Below are 15,951 nucleotides of genomic sequence, written 5' to 3' on the forward strand. Positions count from 1 at the left end.
TACTGGAACTAATCACCTATTTACAATATAACAGAATAATTAGGCTCGTGTATATACATTAATACATATATGAAGTGAAATTTTCTTGGGTAATAATTTTGATAATTATGATACTTTAGAAGTGATGTTTTTGTTACTAACTAAATAAATGAATATAATCAATGACTTATTTTTCATAACTATTTGTTAATATTTAATGTACTGTTGTTACAAAATAAATTAAATAATTGTCAATTTAATTTAAAACGATATATTTTCCGTTTTTACTTTAATAAATATTTAACAATTTTCATTAATATTACTAGATAAATAATTGACTCATAAAATGAATTTTATCTAAAATTATCCGTTAATTCTATCAGTACCTATTTTAAATCTATGCAAATAAAATTTTCATGATTATCTCAACAAGATAAATCGAAATCTTGAATAACTTTTGATAATTGTTCTTTTTAGAACAATGTTAATACTATACGATTGATGTCATATTTTATGTACATAAGTTACACGTCCACAATGATAGTTACACTATAATAATACTACATTTAATTATTGGTACGTTTATAACAATAAAACTCGATGGGTTCTATGTAACATTATTTTTGTAAGTTTTTTTTTTAATAGAAAAAATGTAAATCTTAGCAATATACGTAATTATTTACATTTTTTATACATAAATGAATGAAAGCTCCAAAAAAGCTTAACTAATATGCATCCAGAAGTGGTCCAAGAGAGAGCGTGTGACGTTCCTAAACCAAATGATATAATGGATGAGATTAACTTTAAATCAGAAATTTAGCCTCAGATTGGTGAATTCACAGAGTTGAGAATCTGTTAACGAAAACATAAGCAAAAAAAATGTTGTTTAAAAAACTTTCTCCCGTATTATGAAAAATTATAGAACCACCTCTACATATACCTACTTATTTATTATTTCACTAAAATCTTTCATGTAATGACAATCCATTAACGACATTATACTTAACAGTTTTTATCATACATGCATTGAGTAAAGAAAGAAAAGTAATATTGAATGTGTATTGAAAGTTATTGTGATTAACTATTGATTAAAAACCCAGCTAATCACAATTTATTAATTTGAAAAAATTACATAATTATTAATTTGTAATCAATACATTTTTTTCCAATTTCAAAAAATAGCTATTATGTTATTTTTAATGAAAGATTTATAATTTTTCGAATAGAAACCCTAATAAAAGAATCTACTGTTCAAGTGTTATAAGTAATTACAGAAACAAAGTTAATATTAGTAGTTCATTTAACTAATAAATTAACAATATAATGATCATATTTACATCTTAATATTATGTAACTATACAGAGTGTACAAAAGTAAGAAAACCTACTTACTGATACTCTATATAGTTTTATTACAAGGAATTTATTATCTACAAGATAAAATAATACATAAATTTAAAATAATAGAATTACGAACATAAACAATTCAAATTGATTAGAATTTAATTTGAGTAAAAATTGTTAAGATTATAAAACACTTAACAATTATTCTATGTAACAAATAAGATTAACATAAAATTAAATAACTTTTATGATACTCTAAACTTATACCAACATATTTATTTAAAAAAAAAATGAAACAATAAGATAACTTAGAATTATAACGTAGTTAAAGTAGAAATATTTTCTAATAACATTTCAAATATAGGTAACACACGTCAGAAATATAAGGCAACAAAATTATAAGTGGTAATTCTATATTCTTACATTTAAAACAAGTGTAATAAATCACAAGAATCAATTAAGGATTTCTATTTTCTTTGGTTTTACTTAACTTTATTTTAAATTTGAAAAAGTAAACTTAATAAAATATTCTATTTGCATAACAATAATTGTGGCAAAACATAGATATTTCAAAATACAGTTAAGAAAGTAAAAGTTTTAATGGGAAATTAAGTTTATAGGTCGAAATCTTGATAATAATTTATAAAAAATGTTCAATTAAGTAATACATGAAAATAATGAGTCACATTAATTAAACAATTTTTTTTTGTAAAAAGTTAAAAATTTTACCATAGTAGAATTTTAAACAATAAATGAATGCATTAATTTAAAGTCTATGGGCAAGTAATATAAAACAATGTGTTCTTATAACTATCGAGTAAGAGTATACGGATAAATAGTGAAGCAAAAGTTCTATTATATCAAATTTTTTTTAATTTTCTGTAATTAAATAAGAATATTGATTTAATATTTTAATCACAAAGATATTAAATGGCAGTGAATTTATTTTTACAAAAGTAAAATAATTATTTAAATAAACATGATTTTGATTTCAATTTGAGTTTTTTTTGGTATTTTAAATGATGAATAATATCTTAAACTGACATGAACCATTTATTGTTATGCAAGATTAAACAATTAACTTAACTATGTAAATGTATGAATAAATTATTAAAAACTCTATAATATACTTAACGAAATTAGTTTAGGGAAATTAACAATAAACACAACCCCAAGAAGTAGTCCAATGCACAACGACTAATAAAATAATCTTAATCTTTGGTTGACATAAAACAAAAGGATAAACAAATATAAATATACTTATTAATATAGATATAAATTTGATTAAATACGGTTTTGTTCATTTTGTTTCAAATTTTGTAAGAAGTACAATAATTACAAAGGTTATATTGTTTAAAGATAATTTTATCATAAAAAATTGACGAAATTTTTTACTTTGCGAAATCGTATTTTTGTTCTTTTTATAAAGACTAAATAGTATGGCGTTGAATATAAACAAACAATATATTCGTGACATATGAATGAATAATAAAATTAAGCTTATGTACATTTAATTAAAGTTTTAAAATTCATTAAAAAAAATTATTTAATTAATAGACAAATAAATAAAAAAGGCGATGATAATGATATTTCTATACGAGAATGGTTATAATGTGTTTAAATAATACAATAAATAATTTGTATATATATATAATATGCAACAATGAATTATATAAATCTAAAAACAATTAACGTAAAATATATGTAAATTTAAACAAAACATAATCATTTAATAGATGCTGGACAATTTTGAGAAAGTTGATGGCCAGCATAAAAATACAAGTGAAGTATAAAACAATTCGTACCTGATTGACAACATATGAGCTTCAGGATACTTATGAGTAAATTGTGATCACTTCTCGACCACCGCCGCGGACCATTAACACTTTATCAAGTCCTTCAGTCATTACTTCTAAAAATTCCATATCTGTCAATAAAATAAGGTAAGGGAATATTTGTCTATTATGCACATATTTTCTTTTCATATATCAAATAATATTTACGGTTATGATTAAGAAATATTTAATATATAGTCGCTGATCCAACATTTTGCAAATGAAAATAGTTTCATAGATTTCAAAAAAAAAGATTCCACGTGTATTACAGTTTATAAAATGTGTAACAAATAATTAATGAATGTTATTTTTATCAGTAATGTAAATGGATTATAAACAAACTATGGAACACCTTAATATTTTTGAAGATACATAGGTTGAAGTTAATGAAACACTGACAATAATATCTAATAATAAGATATAAGCTATAAGCTATAAGTGAATATTTTGTATTTGTAGAGGAGGGTTTAAAAAAAAAATGCAATTTTATCTCAGACTATGAATATATTTAAATTAGCAATAGGTCATAAAATATTATATAACTAAATAGTTATTTTTTAATCTTAGGGGGCTACCTGAGCTTCTTCAATTTTCACCAATGAAGATACTATTTACTTAATATGATACATTAAATAGAAACTTGTTGCAAATCAATTCTGAAAGTCGAATTTTCAATAGTGAATAATAATTATTATATAACTAATTCACACAATACTGACGTGCAAATGATTACTTGTAAAAACCTTAACTTATAAGATTTTATTTTTTGATATATACATTTAATTTTTAATATATTATCTTTTTTATAAAATGTAGCTTATAAATTAAATAATAAATGATTCATTAATTTATTTGCTAGAAATTAGTATCGATATCATTGTCGATGAATAATCATAATGTTAAAAACTATTAATTACATTAAACCAATATAAGGAAAAAAAATATAATTGAATCACAAGTGTTTTGTTATTTGCTAAGGATTTGCAGAGATATATGAATTTTATAAAAGGATACAATTTGATTCTCTTTCAGACTCTGTGTTTTTGGGTGGGCCTGGTAGATTAAATATTACCAACTGAGCATCCCTCGATCGGCTCACAATGATTTCGTTTAATTTCACAGCAGTATGCATCCTCCTTACATTATCTTCATCACTATATCAAATCAATTAAGGATGAGATTTTTTAATTCAAATTTTTAAATATTTGTTAGAAAAACTAATTATTTAAATTAATTACAGTTGATTTTTATATACAGTTAATTCTTTATAACACTTACGGCCTCAATGTTGAAGTAGACGAATCAGTAGTTTCTTTCTTTGTTGGATCTTTAAGTACACCAGGTTTATCTTCATTATCATTTGCGCGTTTTTCAGCGGAATCATCCATCTAAATTGTTAATAAAATATGAGATAGTCATTGTTCATGTTTTATCATTATGGTACACTCACGGTTTTTGATTTGTCTTGGGCATTTGTTTCTTCTTGGAAACGAACTTTTGTGGCAGATCTTCCTTCCGATAAGTCTTTTCTATGGTGTTGGTCAATAATGGATTGTACCTAAAAACATTTCAATTATAATTTTTTTTTTAAATCATTAAAAAAAATAACGATACTAATCACATTCAAAAAGACAAAAATTATTATAATTCATGTATATGGATCTTATATAATATATGCAGTGATTATACCTATCGGTTTTGTTACCGAAGTGTATAAATGATTTAAATTGTCTATAGTTGAGTTATGATGTCACAAAAGAATTAAATAGAAAAAAAGAAAGACAAAAAAAAAAATTCCTCAATATGTTTAAGTCAGTTAATAACTAAGAATGTATTTAGAGTTTAAGATTGAAGAAGTATACTAACCAAAATTGTATATTTTAAATAATTAAGACATAATTTAGAATATTTAAATGTGAAAATGGTCAACTCTATGTGATAAAAATATATAGATTTTGTTATAAAGACAAATATATAATATTTTTAATTTGTTTGGTTTGTAAAATTAATTTATTAATTAATTTATATAAATTCTATTAAAAATTAATTATTTGATTGATATTCTTCTTTAATCTTAGACCTCTATACTCAGAATATTTACTTAAACTAATTGAAATAAAAGTCAAGCGTTATATGATTTACACTTTATAGTTAAATATGTAATACAACTACTTTTACAAAAAAATATATTAGAAATAAAAATACTCTTAACCAACTACAACACAAAACAAAAATCTACTTGTAAATTTGGTAAGTAGAAGTTAAAATATTTCAAAATTAATTTAAATAAGCACAAGTGAGAAACAATAATGTGCAATAAAAAATAGATTTATTGGACGCTGTATTTGAAAACAAATTTAGAAAAACAATCTATATTATTGTAGTGGTATTTAATTAAAAAATAAAATATTTTTATTGAGTAAAAGCAGCACATAGAAAAAATAAAATAAAAGTTAAGAGATGAAAAAAATGTATAAATAAATAAATAATAATACAATGAATAAAGAATAATTAAAATAATAATTACATCGTGAATTTGATATATATTAGAAAGATTTTTACTAATTTCATAATATGATTTAAAATTATTAAGCAACATGCATTACCAATTATCTAACTACTCCAATTATTAACTACTCCAATTATTAACTATTCCGAATATCAAAAGCATACATAGATGATTAAAAATAAATAAAATCGTAAACAAACCAGTGGTGTATTCTCTCCAGTCAATGTTTCCCGATTGAAATCTATGATATTACGCATCTTTTGAAAGCAAAAGAGAAAATAACAAACCACAAGCCGTGTTTAAAGATAATAATAAAATTATTACTTTTATATTAGTTATCTGTCGAACATTATCATTTATTATTTTAATTTAAAATATAAATTTAGTTATAAAAATATAAATATAAACATTTTTGATCCTGCTCAGTTTTGGATAATAAGTTAGGACCTTAGATTAATTTTAGATAATAAACCCAAATAATAATTTTTATTAATAAATAATAATGTTGGACAGTTAACTTATAATTATTATAGTATTATAAACTTATTAACTATTTCATCAATTTTGAATTCAAAATTTTATATTAAATTATACATTTTATAATATTTAAGTTTTATTTAAAATTTATTTACCATTCCAAAAGTTTCCTTTTTGTTGAGCCTCAGTTCTCTTAACATTTGGGTTCTTTGCTCCATCATTAAAGTTCGTTCGTATGTATAGGCTGAGATATCATAATTTGTCTACAATTTTATAAGATGAAATAATTATAATGAAAAAATATTTTTATGATAAAATTTTTTAAAGTTGTTTTTTAATCTAATATAAAGTATTTACCATTTCTACAACTTCAACTTCAGCAGGTATTCTAAGTTGATACAAAAATGTTTTGAGATCTTTTTTCATTTGTATTGAATTGTCATCTGTTTGCGCCACTGTAAATATCCTTAGTTTACAATTCTTCCAGGTTCGATGTTGTTTCAGTAAAAATGGGATGAGCATAAGGATACCACCATCATGAACTATCCACCATATATCAATTGTACCTGATAACTACAAAAAAATAATATTTTTTCTAAGTAATAAATCCATGAGGTAAGGATTGATATTTTATAAACATTAATATTATTCGGATAAAGTAATGTTTAGGGAGTTTCCTAATTACACAAGATTTTTTTTATTTTTACCTTAGTCATAGCCCGATTGCGCCTGTGGTAAAAATAACGAGATAACTAAGTTATCTTGTGTTTGGCGTATTTAGAAATATTGTATGTTGTTCAGATAAATTTTAGAAGAGTAATGGAGAGATTCGATCTCCACTAGTCCCTCTACAATGATTTTATATCAATGGAGGGAGGAAGGTTGAAACACATGTTCTCCAAAAATGATATTCCCAAAATTTTAACATAAAGATAAAGTCGCTATATAGATTTAATGTACTCGTATTTTAAAATAAAATATAATACTATGTGTATCCGATAAATTCTAATATTTATATACAAAGTATTCAAAAAGTTAATAAACAGGTTAATTGTTACAAACTATGAGAATAATAGAAACCCTTTTCCTTACTTACTAAACACCCTATAATATATATGCCATACCCTCTACTGCTTAGCTGAACTCCTTTTTATAGTTTTTAATATACCCCATCTATCTCTATCATAAGTTATTTGATAAGCTAAAAATAAAACTGTATTCAATTACAGGCTTAAGTTAATCTGAAATATTTTTGTCAAAACATTTACTTTTGTTGCAGAATCCGGAAATGCTCTAATTCCTTTAGGAATAATAAGTGCCATTTTAGCTGCTGAAATAATCCGAATGGTTTGTAAGAAAACTTGCCATGAACGGTCGTTTTCAGATTGTTGCCAACTATTAGGCCAGCCTAGTATGACAGTGTTAGGTTTAAGACCTCCGAGACCAGCAATTTGAATTCTGTAAAAAACATAAAGAAAATTTTAATACAACGTTGAACGATATATTTAATTATAAATTGTTTAGAAATGTATACTGAAATACTTACAAATGACTCAATCCTTCTGATGTATCTTTAGCTACCAATACATCTGCGAAGCCTTTAACTTTCTCTTCATCCATTAGCCGCACTAGTTCTTTTTTAGTAGCTTGAATGTCATGGCTAGGTTTCATATAATCACCTTCAATCACTGTAGCAGTAACTGTTAATCCCTTTCCAGCTTTTAGTTGTGATACAAAAGAGAATAATTTTCTATATTTAGGTAAATCTGCATTAAAATTAACAAGCATAAGTATTTGAGGTCGCCAATTTTTTGTGTGTGGAGGCGCATCTTCTAAGCGAAGCAAGCTGTATCGTGCAGCCGATAAGGCTAACCCTCGCATACCATCTCCCCATTCTTTTTCAGCTCTAAAGTAACATAAGAGATTGGTTATTGTTAAATATTTATAAAAAAATTTTTTATCTTAATTAACTGACCCTCGATATTCAATATACTTGTATATGATACCAGCCATTCCCAAAGCTATTAATGCAAAGTACCAGCTTGACATAAACATAACGGCTATACTTAAGGTCAGCCCGGTAAATGATAATGTCCTAAAATTGTTAATGTATTCAAGACAAAGGTCATACGCGTATCAATTAACTAACAGAAATTTACCAGTGATAAAATTTAAATCGAGGCCTCCAGTTAGGAGTACGTAATAATGTTTGTAAAACACATGCTAAGTTTACAAATCCGTAACACATCATGAAGAACATAGCTAACAATGGAGCCAAATTGTCAATGTTTCCAATCAGAATACCACCTTGACATAAAGCTACTGTAATAAGTAAAGCACGCGTGGGCTCACCGTTCGCTGAAGACTTGGCGAACGGTTGTAGAAATGGTATAATGTCATCTTTAGCTATTGCCTGTAACCAAATTAAATATATATATTAAGTAATTAACCATTTTAAAAATTTAAGAGTTTGTTATTAAAACAGTCTTATTTTACTATAATTTTTAGTTTGAAAGATTGACTTACTTGTAAGAGCCTAGGTGCTCCAGTAAGACTCTGAAGTCCTGCCCCTAATGTTGATAATGTAGCACCGACTAAAATCACCCATTCATTAGGCCATGCAATATTAGCAACAACTAAACGACCATTTATACTTTGCCCAAATCTAAAAATAAACAAATAAAAAGAGTAACAGTAATATTTATTATTGATTAATGTCTCTTTTGAAATACTATTCATAATTCTATTAATAATGATCAGTTATAAAATTTCCGTTCGCATTTTTTTTTTTTTTTTTTTAAAGCCTTTGAAATATTTAATATTGTATTTATTGAGAAAATAGATGAGATTTGAACGAAAAATTTTGGAGACCTATTTAATGTTTGACACTTAAAATTATTTTTATATAAATATGATATTTTATTCAATTTTTTTAAAACTATGATAGGATCTACAGAAGTTTAACTCCTTCGAGTCTCTCCCAGATTACTTTTACAACTTGAAGGTACGTATCTAGACTCGCATCTTAAATTTTACTTAATAGAAATATAAAATATGCTTCTATCCTCTGTATATTGGTTCAGTATTACCTTAATCTGTTTTAACTCACATGTCAGCTCTAATAAAAATAAATGTTATGTACTATTTACCGAGAAATTATTTTTAAATAATTAATGAATGCAATTTAATTAATGAGAATTTCATTAATGCAAAATTCTTGTGTCGGAATAAATATTATTTTATTTCTTGTTATAACTTTAATTGTCTGTATCTTGTAATAGTTACATTTCACTTATTTACGTATTAATTTTACATAAATATAATTTTTACTTCTTCATATTTTGTAAATAAATTCGTGTTAATAAATGAGGTGTCAAACTTGTAATCCTATATGTGTCATATTTTATTTAATAATAGTCAAAATTATTCAATACACCATAGACTGACAATCATTATGTGCACTATTAAAGATGTATCACTCTTAGTCCTTTTTATATTATTTAATAGTAAATGTACTTATGATTTATAGCAAATAAAAAAGTATATTTAAATCAGAAATATTGAACAGCATAAATAATGTTTCGAATTACAAAAAATTCGTTTTCTCGAAGAATTTATTGGTTTAAAATATTATATTAATAAAATTATCATAATTGAATATAATTTTTTTAGAGAATTTTCAAATTTAAAGCCACTATTGCGAGATATTATACAGTTTACTGATAAAAAAGTTCAAATGTGTATATGAAACTCATATCTATGAATAATACAATAGCTAGAAATTTATAAAAATTAGTACGTAATTGTTTTATATTCATTTTTTACAAGTGTAATCTTTGAACATTAAAACCATAATCAATAGGTAGTTAGCACTATAATAAGTGTTTAAGTTTAATGAATGATTTCGAGCTTTTTTTTTCTAAATGCAAATTTGAATTCTTAGAAAAGTATTTTTGTCTTTGAGAATTAAAAAAGTATAATTTTTGTTGACCAAGTTCATTTATATATTTAATTGATTTAGTCAACATATAGGAATCGTATCATAATAACAAACAAAAAATATTTAAAACAGTATTCTCTTTAAAAATTTAACAAACAAATAACACTAATTTACTTACTTATCTCTCAATAGTAAACTATCAACTGTGCCTCCTAACAGTACTACAGCTGATAGGTATACAGATGAAGTGCTTATAATAGCCAAAATAGTACCGATAGGTATTGATTTTTGTGCGTCTGCAAGATCTCCAGATCTATTTGAACCAGCCATTATTCCTAAAGAAAACAAAATAAATTTAATAAATAATTGTTAAGTGATTGCTATAATTAAGATGGAGCACTAACCAGTTACCGAAGGAAAAAATATTCCAATCAATATTGTAAATGAAGTAGTTATATCGACAAGCACCATGTTATAGGAATTTTTTTGTGTCGGTTGTATATCTACAACGTCATGACTTCTGGATATATATTGTCCCGCTTCCATAAAATTTCCAAACAAATTTTCTATTAAAAATAAAAGATAAGATTATGTAAAAAGCAAGAAGTTAGTAAATTAATTCTTCATTAGTGAAAGTCTATTGGTAAAATTTATACAAAATGATTGATAAACTATACATAAAACATTGTCTTTAAAGTTAACAAAAATGAATACTGGTAAGTTATAAAAATAAATTTGTTAATTATTTACTAACGAAAATTTTAGTTATATTTTCTTAACAGCTTTCATTTTTAAAAGGTAATTAACTTGTTAACCAGATAAGTTACATACAATTAATCAAACACTCTGTGTAAAAGGTTTAAACTACTAAATATTTAAAATATTTAGTACAATTATCAATTTTAAAAAAATGAAAGTTAAAGAATAAAAACTATAAAAAAAAAAAAATAGCACTGACCAAAGAAAACACCACTGCTGATCCCTCGTATGCCTTTTATTATTGTAACGTTATGGTCAGTATAATATTTATCGCAAAACTGGGTGCCATTTGCACAATAAAGGTTATACAAGTATCCTCCTACATCTTTGTTGCAGTGTTTCAAATCCATGTATTTTAGTAAACGACTTCCCAATGTGCATATACTGTATAATATTAAATAAAATAGCCATATTTAAATATTGGGTAAACATTTTTCACTTTACTACGGAAGTTAAAGTAACTCACTAAAGTTTGTCACTTCCGTTGTAATTGTAAAGTATTCCAATGTAAACAGACATGATGGAAAGCAGCACACAAGCTAAAGCCACAGAAGCAAACTTGTTGACAAACTTCACTCCCACGTATACTATTGAACTCATAACCATAAGTAATATGGTTCCATAAATCCGAAAATTGTTATGCATAGCAGATTGGTTTTTGGTAAAGTCGCCGAAAATTGATAGTTCTGGCGCCATATACGTCTGTTATTAATTACTTATAGTTAATGCAATTGATGTATGAAGTAGTATAAATGTAAAGAATGTACATCCGTTTATTATAACTCATTGAATTACACACAAAAAATTACAAAATTGGACATTTTTTTTATTATATATATTTCTAGATTTATCAGTTATTAATTAATTTTTTGCATCAACTTAAAGTACTATTAGCTTAATTTTTTTAAATGGAACTATACATATTTAATTATCCAGAAAACAATTCTGAAATATTAATATTCCCATAATTTTAAAATATAATTATACTGAGATACTATAAATTTAATATTGTTATAATATTATCAGAATAGTCGCATAATAACATCGAGATTAAGTTTAATAACTGTACGAAAAAATAGATATGTAATATTTCAAAATTAATAATACAATTTTTTTCAGAAAATTGTATGCAATACATTAAAAAAATTTTGTAAATATAATCTATTAATGATATTTAATTTTATGAAATTTTAATATTCAACTTTACAGAGATATCTTCTCAAAATAATATAGCAACTTTTGAACCAGTACATCGAAAGTTATTTATATTTTTATAAGTAAGCGAGAGGTCTAGAAATATTTAATGATATAAATAGTCTTATTTGTGCCTTTCTTTTATTTTTATATTTTATAACTGTTAGAGCTTTCAAAGTACACAAGTTAAGTACAAATCATGTTGTCATTGATCTTTTTTTTTTTTAATTAGATCATTTTCGATTTCATAAACTAGCTAAATATATATGTTGTCATTTAAAAAAATTAAGATAATATCTATATAAGTCATAAGTTATGATGCTAAAATGTAATTAATGACTGATAAATATTCTTCCTCGCCTTAATCCCAACTACTTTGGGTCGGCCAAGATAATGACTGATAAATAAAAAACAATATATGTAACTAAAAAAAAAAACAAAAATTTGTTTAATTTTGTATTTATTTTGCGAGTAATTGAGTGGTTTATAATAAACGGATCATCCTGTATAATTAATATAAGTAAAATATAAAAAGAAATAAAGTTACAAGAATAATTTCGACTGCTCCTATAATATACATTGAGGCGGCTAGGGTAATTCCTGTATAGAAAAGCATTCCAACAGCTCCTCCACACTCAGGCCCCAGAGATCTAGAGATTAAGTAGTACGGTCCTCCGGCAGGAACAACCCCATTTGTAGCTATTGCGCTCATAGATATGGCCGTTAGCATTGTCTGGTAAATAATATTACAACGAATTCTACAAATGATAATTGATATGAAAAATGTTTAAAAAATGCTTACCACACAGCAACATGTTAAAACTATGCCAAACCCATAGATTATACCGGCTGTACCGACGACCCAAGAAAGTCGAATAAATAAAATAACTCCAAAAATATTTTGAACACAAGGTAGGTATACCCCAACCAAAGTACCCATCTTAGCTGGTTGGGCTGTGGTTGGCTTATTTTCTGAGTCCGTCGCACTCGGAATAGTATTTGAATAATTGGCCATTGAATTAAGAAACGTAGCCACTTCTGGACGATCTTCCAATTCATCCTAAAATTATATTACGCTGTTTTTAAATGTTTTATAATATTTATTTAATTATTCATTAGATAAAAAGTTGTAGTTATGTGATATTTTATACATACTTGAGAATTAATTCATTGCTATGTTGTACACCGATTATTTAGTTTAATTTCATAGAAAATTCTAACTAATTATAATAAATTTAGTGCGCGGTCGCGCTTGGTATTTACATTTCTGTAACTCATTGTATTTATCCAAAAGACTTAATAGTTTTTACAAGTTTATTTCTAATTGTTTTGAAGTTAATTTTGTATTTTTAAATTCATTTTATTTTAATTTAGCCATTCAATTAAAGTATATTATTATATATTCCAGGAGCATAAGAGTAGTTAAAACAAATTATAATTAAAACAATTTAGTTGGATCATGAATTATAAAAGTTTTCAGTTTACATCTGTATCATCTTGTATACTATATCTATGTATTTTCATAACTGTTCCGTCTTAATTGATTATTTTTTTATATATGTTACAATAACAAATTGAGTGAATGTAATTTCAGTAGTACAAATAAAATAAATTTGTGCTTATTTACGACTATCTACGAATAAAAATATCTTAAGACTTTATTATTTTATGTATAAATTTTATATAAAATGTATAAAAAGATAAGGAAAAAAAACATTAAATTAGTGTGTTATAGTACACACTTTTATCTATCAATGAAATTAATTTTTTCAATAAAACTTTCATAAAAAATGATATAACACCTGTCATTATTTTGCTTAAAATGATAAAAAATTGTATGACATAAAAAAAATATAATCAATGTGTTATAACAACACATAATGGATATTATGTATTTCCTAAATAACAGATGTGTCCTTAAGACTTAAAAACAATTGTTTTAATTGCTTTCTTTACAAAAATGAATAATAAGGCCATTGTTTTATATTAAATTAAATTAATTTAACATTTGTCAACGTAATTTTAACGAAAATAGTTGTAATTATAAAACAAGGTTATGCATATGCCAAGTTTTTATTAGCAATTATAACCATAGTGATTAAATTGTGCAGTCGTGTCTAACATATTCATGGAAAAATGTAAATAATTAAAATATCATCCAAAAAATGTATGAAAAAAAAATTGTAAATTAATATAATATCTGACTATTTTAAAGTACGTCATAACTGTGTTGAAAGTTTTGAACGATCTTTATCAACAATAAGGTAACTTTTTAGTAACATTTTAAATTATTCAAGTATATTTGAATTTCTTTTATAAAGATATCCTATTTTTAAATGGACATTACAAATTTGTATTTTTATTTGAGATATCTTGTCCTTGGCAACAATTTTTTAAAAATAAACGCATAAAAATAATCATTTGTGGGATAAATTATAATTTATACAACAAAGATTAGGTTTTTATTTTCAAATATATTTTTAGCATCGATGCGAAACTGTGAAGGTTTTATTTTAAATATGTATTGACATACGTTGCAAAACAGTGGCCATAATTTAAAGACTAAGATATTATTTGAATATTACTACTGTAAAATTAAAATAATACATCAGATAAACATCTGTTTTGATTTCAGATATTTAAATAAATTAAACTAATTATTATTATATAAAAATGTAGTACTTTCAAAAAATTATCCATTTTATATTTTTTGACATTATTGTTACACGTTCTAGTAAAGGTAATATCATTACGTGCTAGATTTGTCAAAGTTAATATTTAAATATAATTAAAAAAGTTCGGAGCTACAAAATCTATTAATAGAAAGAGAGTTAAATTCCCTAATCAGCTACACATTAAGATGAATGTGATAATTAAATTTAATAATAACTTCTAAAATATTAATTTCAATTAAGTGTATATATCACTACATATTTTTGTTACTAAATACTTACGGAATATAGGTATAAATTCGTTTCATATCCAGAATTTCTATTTTTTTCTGGTCTATATGTTTCATCTTTAATATCACCTAAGAAAAAAAAGAAAAAAATATATTTTAATTAAAAATTTTATTTAAAAAATGAATTACTAAGATATTATTAATAAGGATTTAATCAAAATTTAAATTAATATAATAAATTAAAATATTTTATTAAATTTTCAGATAACTATTTTTTAACAAATATTTAATTTATAACACTAAAATATAAGTAATTTTTCCTAATATTAAAAATAAACTAGTAAACAATTCGTCATTATTTCTTAATTTATATCATTAAATAATATAATATTAATAATTTTAAATTTCTTCATTTGTTTCATAATAATATGATGCAGGGATGTATAATTCATGAAAATGTAATTTAAAAGTAAATCAGTTAACATTTTAGGACTCTATTAAACTACTGTCGAAATTATTAGTCTGTCTTGGATTTTATATTTTAGCTTTTAATTTATATTTAATTCATCACAAAATTTCGAAGAACGTATCGATGAAAACTGATAGTTTTAGCAATTGATTAGACAAATTATAAGTTTGCTAATTAGTTAACCATTATGTATATCAAAATTTTTACGTACCCGTTATTTCTATCATTTTAAATAGTTATAATATTCTAAAAATTTGTCTAAAATTAATTTGTAAATTATACTTTTAGTTTATTGGAATTTATAATTTAAATGAAAGGTTAATCTTGTTTTTATTTTAATAAAATCTATAAGTGTATTTATTGTAAAATAAAAAATTAATAAATTATAATTTTGGTCTTTATACTTTTAGATTATTTAAATTTTTTCGTTAATTTTTGAGTCGAAATGTTTTTCTTAAATATTTTGTATCAGTAAAAGTTGTTAACTATTTAATAATTAATCAAATCTTCCCTTAATAGTTCTTAAATGTAAGATTGCTTAAAT

At 24.0% G+C, this 15,951-nt stretch overlaps 2 protein-coding genes across 8 annotated transcripts in view; both read right to left on the bottom strand.

Moving 5' to 3' along the window:
- Positions 1–15,951, bottom strand: part of LOC126903742 (uncharacterized) — a 94,229-nt gene that overhangs the window by 65,746 nt on the left and 12,532 nt on the right. The window lies entirely within an intron of this gene.
- LOC126903727 (solute carrier family 12 member 6) overlaps positions 1,827–15,951 on the bottom strand; it is a 170,516-nt gene continuing 156,391 nt past the window's right edge. For 4 of the 7 annotated variants that reach the window (XM_050682152.1, XM_050682154.1, XM_050682155.1 and 1 more), the window contains 19 exons: positions 14,991–15,067; positions 12,839–13,096; positions 12,584–12,769; positions 11,309–11,544; positions 11,042–11,226; positions 10,488–10,649; positions 10,262–10,418; positions 8,670–8,808; positions 8,303–8,556; positions 8,119–8,238; positions 7,690–8,049; positions 7,412–7,601; positions 6,501–6,716; positions 6,299–6,406; positions 5,867–5,923; positions 4,608–4,715; positions 4,436–4,545; positions 4,172–4,311; positions 2,569–3,249 (listed from right to left, as the gene is read on the bottom strand). In XM_050682152.1, the coding sequence (XP_050538109.1) occupies positions 3,158–3,249; positions 4,172–4,311; positions 4,436–4,545; positions 4,608–4,715; positions 5,867–5,923; positions 6,299–6,406; positions 6,501–6,716; positions 7,412–7,601; positions 7,690–8,049; positions 8,119–8,238; positions 8,303–8,556; positions 8,670–8,808; positions 10,262–10,418; positions 10,488–10,649; positions 11,042–11,226; positions 11,309–11,544; positions 12,584–12,769; positions 12,839–13,096; positions 14,991–15,067 (3,155 nt within the window). In that variant the 3' untranslated portion in view covers positions 2,569–3,157. Of the gene's footprint in view, positions 2,539–2,567; positions 3,250–4,171; positions 4,312–4,435; positions 4,546–4,607; positions 4,716–5,866; positions 5,924–6,298; positions 6,407–6,500; positions 6,717–7,411; positions 7,602–7,689; positions 8,050–8,118; positions 8,239–8,302; positions 8,557–8,669; positions 8,809–10,261; positions 10,419–10,487; positions 10,650–11,041; positions 11,227–11,308; positions 11,545–12,583; positions 12,770–12,838; positions 13,097–14,990; positions 15,068–15,951 lie in introns of those variants that run through there. The other 3 variants (XM_050682149.1, XM_050682148.1, XM_050682151.1) reach the window with 3 other exon arrangements.

The sequence above is a fragment of the Daktulosphaira vitifoliae genome, unplaced genomic scaffold (genome assembly GCF_025091365.1).
Source record: "Daktulosphaira vitifoliae isolate Bord-2020 unplaced genomic scaffold, ASM2509136v1 Scaffold_4, whole genome shotgun sequence".
Lineage (NCBI taxonomy): Eukaryota > Metazoa > Arthropoda > Insecta > Hemiptera > Phylloxeridae > Daktulosphaira > Daktulosphaira vitifoliae.